This window comes from Dipodomys merriami, unplaced genomic scaffold (genome assembly GCF_024711535.1).
Source record: "Dipodomys merriami isolate MVZ:Mamm:240054 unplaced genomic scaffold, mDipMer1.0.p SCAF_335, whole genome shotgun sequence".
Taxonomy (NCBI): Eukaryota; Metazoa; Chordata; class Mammalia; order Rodentia; family Heteromyidae; genus Dipodomys; species Dipodomys merriami.
In genome coordinates, this window is record NW_027204882.1 from 710365 (window position 1) to 732124 (window position 21760).

Consider the following 21760-nt stretch of genomic DNA (forward strand, 5'->3'; position numbering starts at 1 on the left):
AGGTCCGCTTTTCATCTGAACAATGTATGATTAATCAATCACCCCTCGTGAGTGAAAAGCCCTGTTAACTGTAGGCTAATGGCTCGGTCGGCTGTTTGTGTGTCGAGTTCTCTCCATTCTCTCGCACAATCCCACAGACACGAATAAAGGGTGGGGTTTCCGCGGCACCCTGAAGATTCCCGGGAGTCCCAGCGCATTCCGCAGTAACTCCCCAGCTCCGGCGGTCCTGGCTCCGCTCCTCTCGCCCGCGGGACTCGTAGCCCGGGGTCCGGGAGGCTGCGGGGTCCGGGCCGCAGGTGTCCCTGGAGATGCCTCCTCCCAGGACCGGGCCGACCGGCCGGCGACGGACGCGGAGCGAGGTGCAGCGCGGGGGGCGGGGAGAAGCGCGTCCAGGGGCGGCGCTCGCGGGCTCGGGAGGCGCGAGGGGCGGCCCCGCGGGTGCCCGGCCGCCCCGCCCCGCCCCGCCCCGCCCCGCCGCGGCTGCGGTCCCGCCGGGTCCGTCCCGCCCGCGCGCTCCCCGCGCCCTCCTCGAGGCCGACGCGCACACCCGCTCGCGCTCCCCCGCCCGGGGCAGCCATGGCTCAACACTTCTCCCTGGCCGCCTGCGACGTGGTGGGCTTCGATCTGGACCACACGCTGTGTCGCTACAACCTGCCCGAGAGCGCCCCGGTGAGTGGCGCGGGCCGCCGGGGCGCGCGGTGGGCCGCCTCGCCTCGCCTCCATGGCGGCCGCGCTGGACTCGCCGGGGCCGCCCGCCGCGCCTCGGCGCCGAACGCGCCCCACCCGGCGCGCGCGGGGCGGAAGTGCACCGCCGCCCAGCCCCGGGCCGGAGCGGATCGCGGGGAGGGAGGCCGGGGGAGGCTGGGTGTGCGAGCTCGGGCTGGAGAACGGCTGCCTAGCGCCGGAGGAAGGCTGGGGCCCGGGGCATCCAGGGGTGTCCGCCGATGCCAGGCCTTGCACCTTCCTCGCTCGTTGCCTCTGGGCACACGTTGGGCGTTGGACGCAGCACTTCCTGGGTTTGGTGGCGGGGGTCGGGTGGGGAGGTTTCCCTCGATTTTCGGTGGCTGTGCATTCCCTTTCGCACGGTCAAGCCGATCACCTGTCAGAGTTGCAGCACCAGCAGCCCGGGAGAGGCTTTGTCGTGCACTGCGCACTAGCTGGGTTAAGCCGTAGAGTCCTCAGCCCTTTCTTGCCCGTAGCGAAAGGATTAAAGATGAGCATTTTTGAGCACCTACTAAGTGCTACAGGCTTTTTGTAAAGCGAATAGCTTGTGGAATTTAAACTCTTCCTTCTGCCCGGAAGGAAGGAGAAGTGGATATTATGATTATAGACAGGTGCACGTGTATGCATTGCCCTCACTCCTCCAATTCCTCTGGTTTCACCAGAACCTGAAGACTCAACCTTGCAGTGAGAGATCTCAGCGTCCCTAGAGGGAGCTGGCTGTGAGCATGGTAATTAATTGGAGGACCCTGCAGCAGACTGCCTAACGAAGCACACTGTGACTGGCGCCGAGAAACTTGGGACAACTAAACCTGTGTTCTTCCTCTGTTTCCCCAGTACAATGAGGCTAAAAATTGGGCTTAGCTTAAAAGGTCATTGCAAGGATTAAGTGGGTAATAGATGAATCAGTGCCTAAAGCAGTGCCTGATGAAAACAAGTGGTTTTTTGTTTGTTTGTTTTTTTAAATAGTGTCTACCCAAACCATCTGGAAACCTCACCACTTATGGGTAAAGCTCCAGGTCACTGGGACAGACATCAGCCAACATTGTCTATTAGTCACAGTCCTGTCAGTTCATCACGTACTGAAAGGTCAAAACCCAGAAGCTCCTGAATGACTTATATGTGTTTACAATGCACAGGTACTTTAAGAAAAAAAACAAAAAACTGCTTTTAGTGGAAACCTAGTAGCTCACACCTGCAATCTTAACTACTCAGGAGGCTGAGAGCTGAAGGTAAAGGTTCAAATCTAGCCCAGGCAGGAGAATCATGAAATGTAAGTCCAATTAACCACCAAAAAGCCAAAGCGGAGCTGGGGTTCAATGGTAGAGTGCCAGACTTGAGCAAAAAAGCTAAGGAGCCATCCCTCAGTCCTACTGGCGCGAACACACACACACACACACACACACACACGTATGTTTTTCCTGCTGTTGTATTTTTCAGCTTTCCTGCTACACAGGTCTATTTTCCTTAGTTATATTGAGAGTTCAAAAGTTTTTCTTCACTTTTTTGGCTTTTAAGCCCCTCTTCCCCCGTGTCTTTGATTTGATTTGTATTTTACTGTCTGATTTACATTTTCTAATGCTCTTCCTCAGTACTCACTTTTGTTTGCAGAGCATATTGTTAAACCACTGTCATGTCAACAGCGAGTTCAGGGCAGTTGTGAGCATAAAATGTCAACATAGAACATCCTTAGAGACAAAATACTCCTTACTCAATATGAGTGATGTTTAAAGATTATAAACGTGAACCAACTGAGTTAAAGGTCCTGTTGATGTAAAAAAGCAAAACAACAACAACAACAACTTAATTATTAAGTGTCACAAAGTGCTGAGCACCTGAGTTGAGGGTACAGAAATCAACCATAACCTAGCAATGGACAGAGTCTTGGGAGAATGGTGACCAATTAGTTGCAGGCCCTGTGGTGAAAGCAGTAGTACCTGGGTCTCATACAGCTACTGCCTATCTGTGGAGGACCTCATCCCTTCCTCACAGTGACTCTTCATCCTTACCTCATCTGAAATACTGTTCCCGAGGGAAACCATCCCTGGTCATTTCCCTATTCTGTCTTCCCACCCTAGGGTTTCCCTTGAAACCTACCTTCACCAAGCATGCCACATGGGGTGTTTTTTCAACCATTTCCTGTTTACTTATTAGAGTCTTCCTCTATAGAGTCTATTTCCTTAACATCAGCCAGTGTTAAATGTACTGTGTCTATCAGGTTCAGAAAATAATTGTGTGTAATTGAATAAGTAAGAGTTTTAATAACAATATGACATATCTACTGTCCTGATAAGCATTCTGCTTGATGCATGGGGCTGAACCTTGTGGAGGGATATTGTCACCAATCAGTATACAGAGAGAGGACCACAAGGCATGGGAAGGTGAAGTATCTTAGCCAGAGCTGCCCAGCAGCGTAGTGTGGCTTGGGTTTCTGACTCTTTCCTGCCATGCTGTCACACCGTACAGTGCTGGGAAGCATGGAAGAGAGGCCCAGGATGAGCTCCCCACACAAAGCAGTTGGATTTGCAGGTGAGGATGTACAGAGGAAATCAAGCCAGGGACTAGAGAGGAGCCACAGCATGAACTGCTGGGTGGAGCATTGCAGATGATCCTGGAAAAGTCATCAGTATCCCCTTATATTTAGAAGGTTGTGAGTTTCTCTCCCTTCTCTCTCCTGGACCCTTAACAAATGAGCAGTGTTCTGCGTTTGCAGATCTGGGTATGTCTCCTCTCCTTTGAGACTCAAGAAAGATATCCAGTTGACACCTGTTTTCCCCTAGGGCTGCAGGTCTGGTACTAGCCAGGGTCTGTATGATTGGGAGAGCAGGTGTTTAGCAGGTGGGAGAACATGGGCTCTCAAAGAGAAGCCACAGTCAGCTCCTACCATTATTAACTATAAAGGGCTCAGCCTTGCCAGATCTTTCAGTTCTTTTTTTCCGGGGCGGGGGGGGGGGGGGGGAAGGGGGTTTGCCAGGAGCAGGCAAGCTAGGCATCTGAACATACTTGAGAAGTCTTCGAATTTGTAAGAGCTGCCTCATTTTCCAGCAAGCAGGATTATAAAGTTGCTAGCCTTAGCAAAGAATACAGCACACCTAGTTGAATCTGAATTTCACATCACAAAAACATTTTAGTGTATGTAATATCCCAAAAATTGCATGGAATGGGCTTATCTTCTACCAACAAAAAAAATTGGGGGGGGGCTGTTCACCAGAAAATCACACTCACCTATATGTTCGTCATTTTATTTGACTTTCTGAAGGCTTCTCTTGTCCTTTGTCTTCAGTTGCTTTTCTTTTGCTGAAGAATAAGATATTTCCTATACCTGATAGAGGCCTCCTGATTCCTTCTCTAAATCATCTGCTCAGTCCCCACCATATTTTGTTTTGAGATTCTTCTGAGATAGGGCCTTTTTAGTAAAGATTCATCAAGGACAGATGCAATGACAGAGTGGACCTGTTTATTGTCTTGATGACATATTAAGCAGTATCAGGTCTTAATTATGATCGCTAATCTGTTAAAATTTAAGAGTAAGATTAGTAATTGTCCTTGCATTAATTGTATGTTGATAGTTTAATTTTGGACAGACTAGTTACCCAGAGGTTGCACAATTTGATACATTTCTTATGGATTGAACTGCAGAACTTTCACATTTTTTCCTGCTGTTTTCCCCCCTCAATAATTCCATTAGTTTTTATGTCCATGTTAGTAAAACAGAATAGTAATTTTTTTCTTTCTTTATTTGCAGCTCATTTATAACAGCTTTGCTCAGTTCCTAGTCAAGGAGAAAGGGTACGATAAGGAATTGCTCACTGTGACTCCTGAGGATTGGGATTTCTGGTAAGTTCTTTTTATTTTTTTAATGTGGTTTAATTCTTGACGATAAAATATTAATACTTCCTCAGGTAAAGTTACAAAGTAAAATGTGAAATTGAGTCCAAAGGCAAAATGGCTTCTAAGCTAAAAGTTTTGTGTTTAATTGAATTAAGGTCTTTTCTACCTTAAACAAGTTTTGACTTAGTTAAATGTGAAAAATGAGCTGAGTTTATGTGACTAATTTGGATGTTTTTATGGCTTAGATCTGTAATAATTAGAGGTTTAAATGTTTATTACAAACTAAGGTTTCTATCTTTATGAAAAGGCTTTTTTGTTTTAAATCCTTCCAATGAAAAACCATAAGAGAATTCAAGTGACTGGATTAGTGTCTGGTTCTCCTGATTTAGTGTTCTCTTCTTCCTAATGCTTATTTTTTTCTTTTTCTCTCTCATTTAAAGAGCATAAGCAAAAATCATTAGCTACTTTATATGGTTTAGTTTAGCAGGCGTGGTGGTGGTGTGTGTAGTCTCAGCTACTCCAAAGCCTGAGATAGGAGGGTCACTTCAGCCTGGGAGTTGGGGTCCAGCCTAAGTAATATTTCTTATAGGTAAAAAGGTAGGTAGGTAGGTAGATAGCTAGATACTAGGTGGGTAGGTTGACAGACAGACAAAAATAGGTGGGTAGATATGTAGGTAGGTGGAAGAAAGAAAGGAAGGAAAAGAAAAAAATTGATTTAAATTAATAATCCTAAATAATGTCCATCTATTATACATTCCTCCAATATTTGGTTGGTCTTTTCATAGATCCTTTACACACAAAGAAGAAGCAGAAGGCTCTTGCTATGTGAAATTATTGGCTCTGAAATGTGCAAATGAAAGCAAATACTGACTTGAAGTGCCCTTTCATTTATGTTTGACTCTTGATATCTGTAGCCTCTTGGTGTTCATTATTCATATAAAGAATCTGTGCTCATTTCACTCCCCAAATCCCACAAGCTTTTTGTATCCAAGAAGCTAAAATTTTGACCACTCTTACTGGTTTTCAATAGTATGCCTTGCCCAAGAGCAAGTTCTTATAACTGGACCCAAATTGAGGCAAATTCTAATTAGTATAGAGAACACTCTGGCTAAGAGGTTATCTTGTATAAATATGTATGCAGGTATATGTTTGAGTATGTGTTTCTCATCACCATTTGTTGTTATTTTTGACTATACTGAGGTTTGAACTCAGAACTTAGCACTTCCTTGGAAGGCATCTTGTTACCTGAGTCATGTTTCTGGTTTGCTTTAGTTACTTTTCAGATAGGGCTAACACTGTGATTGTACTATATTTACCTCCTTTGTGTTCTGGAATTACGGGCACCTGCCACCACATCAGCTTGTTTGTTGAGAACTCCTGTTAACTTTTGGCCAGGCTGGCCTAAAACTTTGAGTCCTCCTCATTTTTGTCTTTACAGTAGCTGCATCTGCACATTTTTCCAGAGGCATAGAATAGTGTTCTGGTGTGTTGTTTTTTCCTTGTTTGAATTTCAGATTCATTTTTTAAATGTCTAAGGATTTGTAAACTAAACATGTTTCCTTATATTGCCTAATTCCTATATTCCTCTGGTTTGTGGTGAATATTTAATTTTGCAGTCTTGTTTGATAGCATATAATTTGCCTAGGTAGGAGAATCCTTTTTCAGCACTACAACTTTTTAAAAATACAGATTGGGGCTGGGAAGGTGGCTCAGTGGCAGAGTGCTTGCCTTGCATGCATGAGGCCCTGGGTTCAATTTCCTCAGCACCACATTAAACAGAAAAGGCTGGAAGTAGTGCTGTGGCTCAAGTGGTAGAATGCTAGCCTTGAGCTGAAGAGCTGAGGGACAGCACCCAGGCCCAGAGTTCAGGCCCCACGTCTAGCAAAAAAATAAAAAATAAAAAAATAAAAATAAAAATACAGATTATTGTTTCATAAGATAGCTAAGTACATGAATTAATTAAAATTTCACTTTTCTGTTTTAGTTGCAAAGGTTTAGTATTGGATCTGGAAGATGGAACCTTCATTAAACTTGCAGATAATGGCACTGTGCTCAGGTAATAAAAATTAGCAGTGAAATGAAACATGGCTTTCTCTAGGATACCTAACTCTCTTAGCATATGATCCGTAAGGCATGATAATATAATTAAGATTGTTTCAATCAGTGAGATGACAGACAATCTGTCTTCCTGAAATGTCTTTGTATGAATTGTTAGGAATATTTCAATATAAATCTGTGAGCTTTGGGTTTAGATGTTCAGTTCCTTTAAGTTTGGCTCATTAGAAATAGTGATAAAGAACTATGACTATTAGAGTTATAGAGTTAGCAACTTGCTTTCTCTCATTGAATACCCTGTGCTATATTAAGGCCTAGAAATCATAATGTTTTAGTTGGGTGCATAGGTGCCTAGATAAACTAGGGTTCTTTTACAGAAGAGAATCACTGTTGGGGTTGGAGTTGATTGTCTGTCTTTTCCTCAATTCTTCAAGACTCATGTATGTCCAAACTCATCCAGGAAATTCTTCTGCATAGTTCTAACCCATTCTTTTCTCTACCGAGTGTACAACACCCTCCAGTATTGGTCAAGGCATGAAAAGCAATAAGGAAGTAGCTGCTGTCATTGCTCCAAGTCTTGTAGAGACCAGTAGGGAGTTAGAAACTGTTCTTTTCCTCATACCAATAGTGTCATCCTGTCAACATGACTATGAAGCTATGTCTTAATACTTATACTAACATGGTCAGAGGCAAGGAAGATTCTGAGCTCAGCACCCTTGTGTATACTCTTGAAACCATTCATTTTGTATAATAGAAATTCTTTTCCCATGTTTCCCCAAACATTATGCCAAGGTGTTTCGAACTAGATGGCCTCCTCACCTCTGATTCTTTTGTCATTTACTTGCATGTGTCTTTTCTCAGGCAACTGGAGTTTTCTTAGTAAGGTCTACATGATGCAAAACTAGTATTTGAATCATAGGAAAAACCTACTTTCATCTCTTGATCTGTTTTGCTCCATTCTTCTTGCTGCTTCCCAGTGAGCTTCTGGCTGTGCTGTGTCCTTCAGTGAGCTGGTTGTGCCCTCTCTTCTCCTCAGCCCCCTGCGCTCACCGTCACCCTCTGTGGGGCCAGGTGTCTGCTGTGTCCCCTGTGGACCTGGTGTGGCTCCTGCTGTAACTCTGCTGTTCCTCGTTACTGCTGGCTCCTTACTGAGTCGGATTCCCACCCAGTCCATGCAGTTGCTCTCTAGTTGTCCAGTAATGTTTTTACATCTCTTTTCCTTATAAGTGTGAGATTTATTGAACCCAAAGTCTTGGTGCTCTGCTAGGAGCTATAACACCAGATACATATTTTTTATTTTTTTTTTGCAGCAAGTCAGGTCAATTTACCCAGTCTTGTTTGGAACCTTAGCCTCCTGCCTCAAGCTTTCTAGGTAGCTGGAATTAATGCACATGTAACACTGTGCCCAGCTTTTTCTCATCATTTGGTTAAACCAAAACTTCTCTAGTGAAGGGTGGTATCTTACACAGCATGGACCTCAGAGTGAAAGCTGTCAATCTCTTGCTAGTAGGTGGATCAATGGAGGAAGAGCTAGGAAGTACCCTAGTTGAAATATATGTGTTGTATATATGTATATATATTCTGGATATCACACACACATATACATACATACATACATACATACACACACATATATATATATAGAGAGAGAGTGTGTGTGTGTGTTTGTGAGTGAGAGAGAGAGAGAGCGAGCGAGAGGAGGGAGGGAAGACTAGGAATTCTCCTAGGGAAGAGAGAGAGAGAGGTGGGGGTGAGGCATAAACATGGTACATAGCCTACACTCTGGAGACGACTGAGACAAGTATCTCAAGTTACGTGGGAGGTTGAGATAGGAGCATCTCAAGTTCAGGACTAGCCCAGGCTACATAACAAGACTTTGTCTCAAGAAAACAAACAGACAATGAAAACTAAAACTTGGTTAGCTGCAGCAGCAAAAGTGTTCAATAATCTCAGTGCTAGCGCAAAAGGTGATTGAGGGGCATCATGAGCATTGTGCATGGTCTCTCACCCCAGGGCAAGCCATGGCACCAAGATGATGAATCCGGAGGTGCTGGCAGAGACATATGGCAAGAAGGAGTGGAAGCACTTTGTGCTGGACACGGGCATGCCTTGCCGCTCAGGTAGGCCTTACATGAGTACTGCTGTCATCCATTTCCATTTTGTTTTTGTGCCCAGAACTTGCAATGTGAAGACCCAGAGACCCCATGCAATCCTGGCAACCCTTGCAAGGCCAGATGGACAAGCAGCAGTAGAATGTATTTATTTTCAGGTATATCTGATTCCTATTTAGCAGTTGCTTCAGAATACCATTGACAACATTTTCACATGGTTATATTGAAGGATTTGTTGGTCCTCCTTTTCCCAGCACTTGTTCTGCAGTAAAGAAGATTAACACTTAGGAATAATATGTTCCTAAGCCAACCTGTCTCCTTTAGCAGACATTCGTATGACCCTTAGTTTCCCTCCATGTTTCTCCACATTTACATTGTCCACCTAAGTTTCCCATTCTAGGATCCTTTGACCCTCTTTTTTTCTAGTTTTAAAGTGATTTTGTGCTCTTTTGTTTTGGTGCTGGTATTCAGGCTTGAACTCAGGGCCTAGATGTTGGCCCTTAGCTTTTATGCTCAAGGCAAGTTCTGTACCACTTGAGCCACAGCTCCACTTTCAGCTTTTTGGTGGTTAATATTTGGAGAAAAGAGTCTCACAGATGTTCCTGCCCACGCTGGCTTCAAACCTTAATCCTCAGGTCTCAGCCTCCGGAGTAGGAGCTTGATTGCAGCTTGAATCAACAGCTCGTAGTCGTGCTCGTAGTCGTGCTTAGTATGCCCAGGAGCATCCTGGGAATGCTCTCAGGTTATCCCCTTTTAAGTGTTTCTAATCCAGTTGTCCAGTGCCCAGATAGTCAGCCTGTGACACATACTTAAGATCTCAAATTTCTGCAAAGTAATAAAGATAGGCTGATGGGTTTTTTTAAGACTGTTTTTTAATGGTAGAAAAGTTAAAAAAAAAAAAAAAAACGGTTGTGTCTCCACAACCCAATTCCAGTGTGTGTACATGTTTAAGAAAAATTATAGCATACAATTAGAAAACCAAGGATTTTTCTCAGAGATTTCTGACGAGATGCAAAAACAGTACCTCAAGTTATCAAGAGGCTGGGATGTTGGTTCACTGGCTCAACCCATGTTTTGTTCCATGTGGCTCCATGGCCTCTGAATGGGAATGAGTGGCACTGTTGTGTCCGAGGTAGGATGATGCTGTGCAGTAGTACAGTCTGGGCTCAGACATTGGGCCCCTGGGATGTGACAAGGGCCACTGAAAGTATTGTCCAGGAACAGCATAACTAAAAGTATCATGTATTCCAGGGGAGGGCTCAAGTGTAACTTTACCCCAATGTTACAGAATAAATCTGATTACTTTTTTTTCCCCTGCATGACATCCTGGAATTTTGCTGAGACAAGTCACTGTACATCATCCACATGTTATGGGTTTTTATTCCTCTCATCATCCTGGCTATCCAAAATTTTGTCCAAAATGGCATCCTCATTGACTGTGGTACACTAATATATATATATATATATATATATATATATATATATATATATAGCTTATATATATATAGCTTATATATATATATATATAGCTTATATATATATATATAGCTTATATATATACATATATATGTATATTTTTTAAGACAACGAGTCTTGGATAGAATGTTGAGCTTATGAATGTCTTACTTCAACTTGCTTGTAGTATCTTCAGAATTTAAGCAGCACTCAGAAGACACTAGTAGCCTGGACTGAAATTCTTTATGAAAATTTCTCATAGAATTTCTGTTGGGCAAATTGTTCCATTATATTCTGCCTTTGCTCAAGGGAAAATATGAAACAAACTGTGTCTCAAATAGAAATAAATACATAAGTAAACAAAATGAATGGATGGATAAATAAATGCCTTTGTATAATTAACCAAAACCTAGTATTTCTTCAAAGAAGTTTACGCGTTTTGTACTTGCACGAGGCATTAATTTGTTCTTAATTTTAAAGATTTCTTCTGTTTTTAGGAAAATACTATTTTTATGATAACTACTTTGACCTGCCAGGAGCTCTTCTTTGTGCCAGAGTGGTGGACTCTTTAACAAAGGTGAGTATAAGCAATCATTTAAAAAACCTGTGTGATTTGTATTTAATCACCAGTAAGAAGACTTAATTACACACACCTGTCAAGGGGAGATTTTTTTTTTTTGTATGTAGTTTCCTCATGGTGGTTATATAGGTCACCAAGGAAGAAAAAGCATGATGAGTTTGATCAACATATTTTTGGAACATGAAAGAACAGTGACTATTTTTCCTAGGAAAAATAAACCTATGTTCCTCTCCAGCAGAGGGTGCAAAAGTCTAGGAAAACAAAATACAGAACTTGATCTAGAAAACTCTTCTCTTAGTTTCAGTACAAGAAAACAAAAGCAATTAAGGAAATTCTATGTATCTTAAATATGCTATATAGTATTAACCATGAAAATCAGGTGAAATTTTAGGATCATTTTTGCTTTAAGTATCTTATATATAATTATATATAATTATCTAGTAATTGTTGTTTTGATAGAGGACACAGTTCATGATTCCAAAATATCAAAAAGCTATAAAGTTAAGTGTTTTAATATAATATTTATTTACTTTCTGGCCCAAAAAGAACTCTATAAAAATAATTAAATACTGGATCTGGAATCTCATTCACCTTTTCTGTAGTGGCTTACTGTTCTTTTTAAATATATATAATATATATATATATATATTATATATATATATATAATTATATATATAATTATTATAAAGGTGATGTACAGAGAGGCTACAGTTATGAAGTCAAGTAAAAAGTACATTTCTTTTTGGACAATGTCACCCTTCCCTTGCTGCTCTGTTTTTTGTTTTTGTTCTTTTTTGATCTAGGTTAAGTAGGCCCTGCAATCTGAAATAAAGCTTGGGGGCTTTAAAGCTTCAGGCCTTTGGGGGGCTTTAAAGCTTCAGGCCTCTGAGCTCCAATGATGACACAGTGCATTTAGTAATATATTTGTTTTTCTCAAAAGCCATAGAACAGTGTACATTTGCTTACGCATTTAAAAATGTTTTTTAGCTGGGCGCTTGTGGCTCCTGCCTGTAATTTTAGCTGAGATCTAATGATTGCCATTCAGAGCTAGCCCAGGCAGAAAAGTTCATTACACTCTTATCTCTACATAACCATAAAAATTCAGAAGTGGGGCTGCAGCTTCAGTGAGAAGAGCACTAGCCTTGAGCTCTAAAGCTCAGAGATAGCATCTAGGCCCAGAGTTCAAACCCTAGGACCAGAAAAATAAATAAATAATAACAATAAAAAATCGCCTGAGTTTGATATTTTTGTATGATTTTTGTGGACTGTTACTAAAAGCACTTTGAGTAGAATGAGTACTTTATTGATTTATTATGTCTCCTAAACCATAAATCCCTATGTTAGAACTGAGTCATACTGTTTACCTGCATTTTCCACTATGCTAAGACACAGAATTATTACATTTGTTACATTTGGAATTTTTTTTCCTTTTAGCAGAACAGTGGTCAAAAAGCATTTGATTTTTGGAAGGATATAGTTGCTGGTATACAACACAATTTTAAAATGTCAGCTTTTAAGGGTGAGTAACTTGAAGAGAGGGTTGCTAATACATATGTGTTCCATGCTGTGTGTCTATTAAACTAAACAGAAGTTGCTTCTTTTACTGTGATCCTTACTTAGGATTCAGTTTTGTCTTCAATATTGCTATAAAGTTATTTCTGCTTACCTTTTAAGTGGTTCTTAAGTTCATGTGTTTTATGGCCATAATTGCCAGTATTCTGAGCTTTGCTGTTAAATTGTCCTGGACATGGCTTCTAGTAGAGTTGTTCTGTGGTTTTGTGAGAATTGAAGTTGTAGTGTTGCTGTTTGGTGACACACACCTACGTCCTTAGTGGAGAAGTTATAGACAGGTGAGCAAAGTGCCTGCTGGTGAACATTGTCTTCTTGTTGATTAAGAAATGGAAGTGGTTGACCCAGAATAGGGGCAGAGTTATTGTCATCCTCAAGCCTACGGTTTCATGCTTTTATTTGCAGGCTTTCTCGGGTGACCTAAAGGGTAGTTCTAAGGCTACGGATGCCTTTATGTTATTCTGCTGCTTCAATCAGACTGGCTTGATGCAATTAGTTGGCTGGTAGTTACTCATGAACAGTCTTTTTCAGTTTAAAAACATTGCTTTTTGGTTTACACTTAAAAATGTATGACTTGGGCTGAGTAGGGAAGCTTACACCTGGAATCCCAGCAATTTGAGAGACTGGCTTGAGAGAATCACAGTTTGAGCCAGCCTAAGCAAGAGGTTAGCAAGACTCCATATCAACAGCTAGAATGGGGTATGGTTGTACACACCTATTATCTAAGCTATGGAGGGAAGTATAAAATAGGATAGCAGCTTAGGCACAGGCAAAGGTTAAAAAAAATATATGACCCTGTCTCACAACAACCAGTGCAAAAAAAGGGCTAGAGATGTGACTTGGCAGTAGAGTTTCTACTTTATAGGTATTAAGCAAGTTTAAACCCCCATACTTCCAAAAAGTAATAAATAAAATAGCATGCCTTGACTGGCATGTGGTTTACACCTATAATCCCAGTTATCCAGGAGGCTGACATTGGGAGGATCATGGTTTGAGGCCAGCCTGGGCAAAAAGTCAGCCTCCCATCTCAGTCGATTCATACAAAGCTGCATGTCTGTGATCCCAGTTATGCAGGTGGCCATAGATGGAAGAATTACAATCTGACACTGACTGTGGGCAAAATAGTGAGATCCTTCCTGAAAATTAACTAGAGGAAAATGGGCAGGGGAATGGCTCAGGTAGAATGCCTGCCAAGGAAGCATGAGGCCCTGAGTTCAAACCCCAATACTGTTTAAAGAAAAAAAACAAAAATGAACACTATGCCTTCTTCTTAAGATAAACCAACTTATCAAAATAAATTTAAACACTATGACTCAAATATTGGTTAGGCAATAAATAATTGCAGAATATTTGTTCCAAGTATATAATTCTCTGACACTTGCTGCTTTTCCTCCCATAGAAAACCAGTGCTTTGAGGTGATTTTCTCATTTATTTATGTCCACTCATTAGTCCTACCTCTGTCTCCTGGTTTACATGGGGTTTTGTGAGTACTTCTTCACTGTCTACACCGAGTGCTGGTGTGTGTGTCACATCCTTTCTCAATAAAGAGACATACCCATGACACTGTAAAAGATACCCACAAATTTACCATTTCTACTTCAATCATTTATACAATGGAAAGCCTCAAAAATACAATTGAGAATAGCAAATGACTGCTTTCAAGTAAAATGCAGATTCAAAGCGATTGATGTTATTTTATTGCTTGATAATGAATAGATTAAACATTTCATGCTTTAATAAGTGATGCACAGCTTAAACATTTAAAACAGTAATATAAAAATACAGTACAGAGCATAAATAAATAATGTATTTTCATTTCTAGTCAGATACGGAAACCCTCTATGTTAATTCTAATTCACTGGACAAGGAGACATAAGGTACATAACACATCATGTTGTATAAACCCATGAAATTATATTTCCAAGATTCAGTAAGGAACTAAAATCAAATTAAGCACACTTGTGTTAAATAAATAAAGACTAGGTCAGACACCTCTTTTCCAAATTGTACCAGGTATGTCAAAAGACTTTCTGTAATGACAGACTTAAAAAGGTTCATGACTGAAGCACCTTGCATTTCAGACTAGTTTTTGCACAATATTTTGGCTTCTTGTGAGAAGTTCAGAAAGTATATATGCACCTATGTATTTGAATCACTCTTGATGAAAAGGGCCAAGTAAGCCTTAATGCACCATGAGAAATATCCTAGGGTGTACAGTGTCTTTTAAATTTGAGAATTCAAGTATTTAAGTTCTATAAAGTTACGTGATACCTTCTGAATGTTTCCAAGAAGTTGTCATATTAATCCTTAGAAGCAGGCTTATTTTAAGAGGGAATGCTGAGTTTCTGAACTCAAACTTAACCTTACTTAAAAGCCTATTTCTGTTTGTGATCATTTCTTTTAACCTAGCAGGGCTTTTATAGTGAACATTTTTCAATATTGAGTAAGTTCCCAGAAAACCCTCAGAGGCCTTAGGACTACTGACTAGAAACTCATGAGGGCTTTTAAAGATTTGTTACTGCTGCTCATTTGTATGGGGGAAATTGTGTTTTGGTTTGGAAATTTAGAATCTGTGTTTGGGAACATTAATACTGCTCACATTATTTTCAGCTTACCTCCGTATGTATCTTGTGGGAGGGATGGGGCTGGGGAACACTTTTCCAAGCAGGAGTTTAGATCAGCTCTGTGGGAGTACACTTACATGGGAGCCACAAGGAATCCTGAGAAGGAGGAATGGACATACTCTGACGAATATAGGCCATTTGACTCAGCATTGGGCAGCTGGAGCCACACCTGGTCATTTTCTGTGAGATCCATGATGGCGCTGCCTGAAGCCTGATCCAGGTAGCCTTTGGAATACTCATCGTAGGTGTACATTACCGGGGTGCCATTCTTATACAGGCCTATCCAAGCATGAGTGCCTTTCACATGAATGTGATAGGAAAAATAGTATATTCCTGGGATCCTGCAGGTAAAGATTCCTGTTCTTGGGTCATAATGCTGTTGCCTGTTATATAAAATCTTATCAAATGGGATGGGAGCACCGATGGCTGGGTAAGCTTTGGAGAGAATAACACTGAAAGCCGACACAGGCATTCCAGTTACCCCTTGGTTGGCACTAACAAGAGGCATCCCAGAAAGACTGGGCCTTTGCCCTGCCTTTATAAAGCCCTCAGGCGGGACTGCTTGGCCTGGAGGACCTGGAGGGCCTGGGGGGCCGGGAAGACCTGGCTCTCCATTGTGGCCTCTTGGACCTGGAGGCCCTGGTGGCCCTGTGGGTCCATTCAGACCTTTAGTTGCTATGCCAGCTGGGCCAGGAGGACCTGGGTTTCCAGGATCACCTTTAGATCCAGGGAATCCTGGAATACCTGGGGGCCCAATGGGACCCCTGGTGCCTGGCATACCAGGAGTACCTCTTGGACCAGCTTCACCATTGTGTCCAGGTATCCCCTTAGCTCCCACTGCACCTGCAGGGCCTGGGAGTCCAGGCGGTCCTCCCACTCCAGGGTCACCTTTTGGGCCTGGTAACCCTGGGTTGCCCTTAGGACCATTGAGCCCTGGTTCTCCTGGGTATCCTGGTTTTCCATCTAACCCAGGGGGACCCCTTGAGCCTCTAGCCCCAGGGGGTCCTGCAGGCCCAACTGGCCCTATGTCACCTTTAGGGCCTGGGAGACCATGGCTTCCTGGGATGCCTTTTGGTCCTTGGGGACCCATATTACCAGGAGGTCCACTCAGCCCTGGCTCCCCTGGATGACCTGCTGGCCCTTGTTCCCCTTTGGCCCCTGGACCCCCCGGGAGACCAGTAGGTCCTCGTGGTCCTTTTATACCAGGCAAACCTGGCTTCCCAAAGCCAGGAGGCCCAGGAGGCCCATCACTTCCTGGAACCCCAGGGTGGCCTTTTGTCCCCGGAATCCCAGGCTGGCCCGGAAGTCCAGCAGCGCCTGGCTTTCCAATGCCTTCCCGTCCTCGTTCCCCAGGAGGCCCTTGTGGACCTGGTGGGCCGCTTGCTCCTCTTTCTCCTGGGAAACCCCGATCACCTTTGATGCCAGGCTGTCCTGGAAACCCATTCTCACCTCTTTTTCCCACGCCAGGAGGACCAGGCGGTCCCATGGGACCCTGAGGGCCTGGAAGGCCCCTCTCCCCTGGGCGGCCAGGCGCGCCATATCCAGCTTCCCCTTTTTGTCCGTTCAGCCCAGGGGCTCCTGCTGCTCCCTTTTCCCCAGGAAAGCCCCTAGGTCCTGGAGCACCTGTAGGTCCCTGTTGTCCAGGTTTTCCTGACACAGAAATTCCAGCTGGGCCGGGGATTCCAGGGGGTCCTGGTGGGCCCCGAGGTCCTGGTAAGCCAGCGGGTCCAATATCTCCTTTTGGTCCATACGGTCCTCTCTCTCCAGGCTTTCCTTGGAGCCCTGGCAAACCTGGTTTCCCAGTGGCCGATAATCCTGGTGGGCCCGGCAATCCCGGCTCTCCTTGGAGTCCAGGACTTCCATAGCCTGGTTTTCCTGGTGGTCCAGAGGGACCCGGGTGTCCTCGAGGTCCAGCGGGGCCCGGTGGGCCAGGAATACCTTGCTCACCTCTTACTGGTATACCTAAAAGATACAGTAATACAGCAGCCAACAGAGGGATGGTTAGTAACTTCAAGATAACTGATGTTTCTCAAAATATAGATCCAGACAGAGTACTGCATTATCATTTGATCCAGACATTAGGAAGACATTCTTCAGTGAGTTCCATTGATACTCTTCATTGAGTTCCAATGATACTCTTCATTAAGTTCCAATGATACTCAGTTTATATTTTGCTTATTTGTTTAAAAAACTGCTAGAGCTGGACATGGTAGCTCACACCTGTCCTTTCAGATAAAATGTTCAGGATAACCTCATCTCAACAGTAAGGGCTGAATGTGGTGTTATATATCTGATAGCCCAGCTAGGGTAGGAAGTAAAACTAAGGGGTATTCCAGGCCAGCCTGGATAGGTGAAATACTATCTCAAGAATAACAAGAGCCAAATGGAGTGGGCCCAAGCAATAGAGTGCTTACCTAGCAAGCATGTAGGTTTGAGTTCAAACCCCAACCAGCCTACTGGAAAACAGACTACTGGAGATAATGAATGTTTCACAAAGCCATGACTACCATAATGCTTCCATCATATCCTAATGATACATAAAAATAAACTAGAATTGAAGAATTCCTCTAGAAAATGTATGCATTGAAGTTTTTAAAGGAAAAAAATCACCTACTTAGAAATGGTAAGAAAAGGCTATAAATAAAAGTGAGCAATAAATGAAAAACTGTTTACTAACTGTAAAAAATTTTCCCTTACAGGGGGCTGGGAAGGTGGCTTAGTGGTAGAGCGCTTGCCTTGCATGCATGAGGCCCTGGGTTCAATTCCTCAGCACCACATAAGCAAAAAGAAAAAAGCCGGAAGTGGCGCTGTGGCTCAAGTGGTAGAGTGCTAGCTTTGAGCAGAAGAGCTGAGGGACAGCGCCCAGGCCCAGAATTCAGGCCCCACGACCAGACGCCCCCCCCCCCAAAAAAAAATTCTCTTACAAAAGCTGTCCTATAAAATAGAAGTGAAAATGGAATTAAATAAATTACTTCTGCCATGCCTTACTGAATAACTTAGATTTAGACTGGCCTTTTCTGTCCTTCGTATATACTGAGAGATCTCTATATTAACTTAAAATTGAAACAAAAAATTAGAGAATTAGACACGATGGCCAAGGCACTTAAAATAGTATGAAAGTGTGTACCTACATGGCAATAATATTTTTTTATTTCATAAGTCTATCAGTCCATTTTGGCTAGAACATTCCTTCTGATAAACTGAAGTTAAACCTAGCAGTCACTTCCTTATTCAGTGTGAGGAAGTCCTCGTGGGCTCCAGGTGGGACGGCTGAAGATGAGCTGGGGGCTCAGGAAAGTGATGATGTACCATGTCAGTGCTTTAAGCTGCCAAGAACTGCTGTGTTCTTTGAGAGATGGGCTGCCACAGCATTGCAGGGGTTAGTGTTACATGCCCTAGAGAAGGATTACTAATGCCAGTCTTTTGAGAGCAGTCACCATAAACATCTACATAGAATAAACTTACACGTGATTTTTTAATGTCTACTTGCAGAATTAATATTAAAGTAATGTTCCTTGTATACCTGCCTTTGTTGGAAAATGGTCCATCATAATCTTGGTATTGTAGATATTATAGTAGTTCAATAATTTGCTCAAAAACACATGAAAATGACATAACTATGACTTTTTGGGGGATAGGGGCACAATAGAGCCTCAGACAAAATAGTTAAGTGTTTTACCACTGACCTGTACCCTTGCCCAATAGCTATAATTTTTAAGCCATATCTTTTCTGAAAAAAATGGACTTAAAATGTTTCATGGCTTAAAATGATAAATGAAGACTGAAAGAAAATTGTTTCAAACAAACTGAAATGAGTTACAGATTGTCTTTTAAAATATTTTTGAGTACAGTTCCCTTTAACTATTAGTTGTTGGTATACAAATGTATTAAGATTTTAAGTTCTCTCATATAATTGTTTCACAATTATAAGTTGCTAACAGTGACTGTTACTCTCTTAGCTAGAGATGTTCCTGAGAGTTGAAAAACTCTTGTTATATGCAAATCACCAAAGAAATTCTTAAGACATTTTTTAAAATAGGAAAACACTTGTTTTAGACTTAGATGTGTTTATGTTTTCAGTTATTGAAGTCATATTTTCAGTTTGCAAACCTTAAATATGTACAGTTTTCCCATGAATTTTTCAGATGAAAGTATTAGGAAAGAGGAAAAGAAAAATTAATTTATACAAAAGTTTCTATATATTAAAACATACCTTACTGATTGACATGAGTATACATCCACGGTATATCTACATGTATAAATATATGTTGACACATGGCAAATAGAACAGATGAATAGCAAGGGATTTCTTGATGGTTTGGACTATGATAGCACATTTTTTAAAAATGTAAACTGGGTTGGCTATGTCAGAACCTAAGGGTCTTGTTCCAATTAAAATAATTGTCTCACCTGGAATGTTATACTGTTAAAGAGGAAAAGCAAGTCTTATTGAGAATGATTGTACTGGACACTTGAGTCCAGACCTCCAGTGACAGGAGTAACTTGGAATGTTGCCCTAATGGGGCCTAAACTTCTCAATGCAAGAAAGAATTTGACTATGCTGAGTCCTTGGGGATTAGCCCTTGTTTCAGTTTGACCCCTGAAAGAGTAAGATTAGGGTGTCACTATCCTTAAGAAAAAACCTACTATGAAGTTTCTTAAATATCCACAAACTGAACTAGTGCCCCGGTGTGTCAGATATGGCACCCGTGTCAGCCTAGCAGCTACAGCATACTTGTATGCTTTGGCTGAACTCTCCTTTAGCCCGTGCTGCACAGATATGACTGGGAATTATACAGGAACTCTGTATTTCTCTTCTCAGCTTCATGTTTTACTTGTATAAAGTATGGCTTTGTTTCTGTTATCGTGCATTACTGCCTACCAATCAATGATAATGTATTTGAGTTCCTATTTTACATTATTACAAAGAAATAAATGTAGATGTTATAAAATACAACTTCTAAACTTTTTGTTTGTTAATAAGATATTTTCATTTTCCTGCAAAAATAATCAGGATGATGAACAGTAAATGTTAACCTTCTAAATGATGCATTTTATTGTGTATGATCTTGGTAAGTCTGAATTTGTGATCAGAGAGTATCAAATCTAGTACTGTATAACAGTTCAATTGCATTTGTTGCTTCAAGTAAAGTAGCCATCTTTTAAAAAAATCTTTCCTTACTTTTTGTCTTTCTTTTATCCATATTTTGAGGCACTCACAAGTATATGATGTGCTCTTATTTTTAAATATTAAGCTACTTATGAAATACATGAAAATGTATTTTACATTTTTACATTTTTGTCTTTCTTTTTTTAAAGGACAGTCTTAAAGTTTTGTTCTTTGAAAGCACTTGTTCCCAGAATCATATTACTTAAAGTTTATGGCAAATGGCCTTAGCTGTATTTGCAGGACAAAATATCTAACTAAAATGAAAACTTAGAAATGAAATCTGGAGACAACAATGATATTATCTTATTCAGTAGGTATTTTAAAGGCAGTATATAGCTGATGCTTTGAAATGGAATTAGTGAAAATATGTTTGCCCTTTTTGGAGAATCTCTGTGTCCCCCCCTCTTTCTCTCTCTCTCTCTCTCTCTCTCTCTCTCTCTCTCTCTCTCTCTCTCTCTCTTTCTCTCTCTCTGTATATATATATACATATATTACTTAATATGCATTATTTTATATATTTTACATTATGTCATTATATATTATTAATATATATTATTTAAGTAAGAAAGCCACACAGATAAGAAATAGGTTAAAGAAGAGATAAAATTTATCATGGATTATATCCATAGAGTAGAAGTGGAACTAGTTAGTAATTTTTCAATGTAATAATAGCTAAGCATACACTTGACAGACTTTGACCATTTGAGGGTCTCAGCAGCCCTTTAAGATAGCTACTCTGTGCTTTATAAATAAGGAAACAAGACACAGGGGAAAAATAATTTACTTGTGGTCTTAAAGCTAGTAGATAACAGTTAAATCTACATTTAATCCCTGTACTTTATAAGAATCTAATCTAAAAATTGATACTTACTGGACTATTAGATTTATTGGAAGCCATCAGGTTTTTAATGGTTTTTATTAAAAGTCTAAATAAGCATTTAAACCTTCTACTCTCTTTGTACAAACATTTTTGTTAAAATCCTAAGTATAATTAAATCTCATTGAAGTATTATTTATGGATTATAGCAAGTCATTTGTGCAAAAGCATCATTTGAGAGAAAAAAATCTCCATACATAAGAATCCTTGAGATTCTCCAGATATATTTTTCTGTTATATTTAGTGTTCAAGTAGGTCCTGTACAGACTTACTTTCCTACAGATCATTGTTTTGAGAATTTGGACTAATTGAGGAACTTGAAAACACATTAAGACCAGAGGTGAAAGCATTTTGCTAACATGATCACCATTAAGATTGTAGAAAACACCAGTCAGCTGGTCAATAAAGTAAAATATAGAATTCAGCTTACCATTCCTCTTTATGCTATAGGGAATGAAAAACTGGGTCTTGGTGTTGGGTGGTGGGCCTTTTATGCCAGTGGGTGTTTGGTATCGCTCATCATAAAACCTTCCATGAACCAAGTTCAAGAACATGAGCAGCAGAAAGGCTCTCTGTGGCAGCATTTTCTCAGATGGATTCTGGAAAAGAAAAGAACAATTTCAGTAATCTTTTGTTATTGGCCTGTTTCATTTTTCTAATGTTGCACAGATGAATTCTTCATGCAGTTAATTACTTTTAAAATCTGATGCTTTATATGTTGAACATATTCCATAAATTAATGAGGAATTTGTTTTTAGTCATTTGAA

At 41.2% G+C, this 21760-nt stretch overlaps 2 protein-coding genes across 3 annotated transcripts in view; one reads left to right on the plus strand and one right to left on the minus strand.

The window, feature by feature from the left end:
• Positions 1–501: 501 nt before the first annotated feature.
• Nt5dc1 (5'-nucleotidase domain containing 1) overlaps positions 502–21760 on the plus strand; it is a 107325-nt gene continuing 86066 nt past the window's right edge. The window contains exons 1-6 of one of the 2 annotated variants that reach the window (XM_069986954.1): positions 502–669; positions 4466–4557; positions 6536–6607; positions 8620–8726; positions 10670–10749; positions 12187–12271. In XM_069986954.1, the coding sequence (XP_069843055.1) occupies positions 577–669; positions 4466–4557; positions 6536–6607; positions 8620–8726; positions 10670–10749; positions 12187–12271 (529 nt within the window). In that variant the 5' untranslated portion in view covers positions 502–576. The remainder of the gene's footprint in view (positions 670–4465; positions 4558–6535; positions 6608–8619; positions 8727–10669; positions 10750–12186; positions 12272–21760) is intronic. The other variant, XM_069986955.1, reaches the window with a different exon arrangement.
• Positions 14814–21577, minus strand: Col10a1 (collagen type X alpha 1 chain). The gene is made up of 2 exons (XM_069986945.1): positions 21424–21577; positions 14814–16908 (listed from the first exon to the last, which is right to left on the minus strand). The coding sequence occupies exons 1-2, from the start codon at positions 21575–21577 to the stop codon at positions 15020–15022; spliced, it is 2043 nt and encodes a 680-aa protein (XP_069843046.1). The 3' UTR covers positions 14814–15019.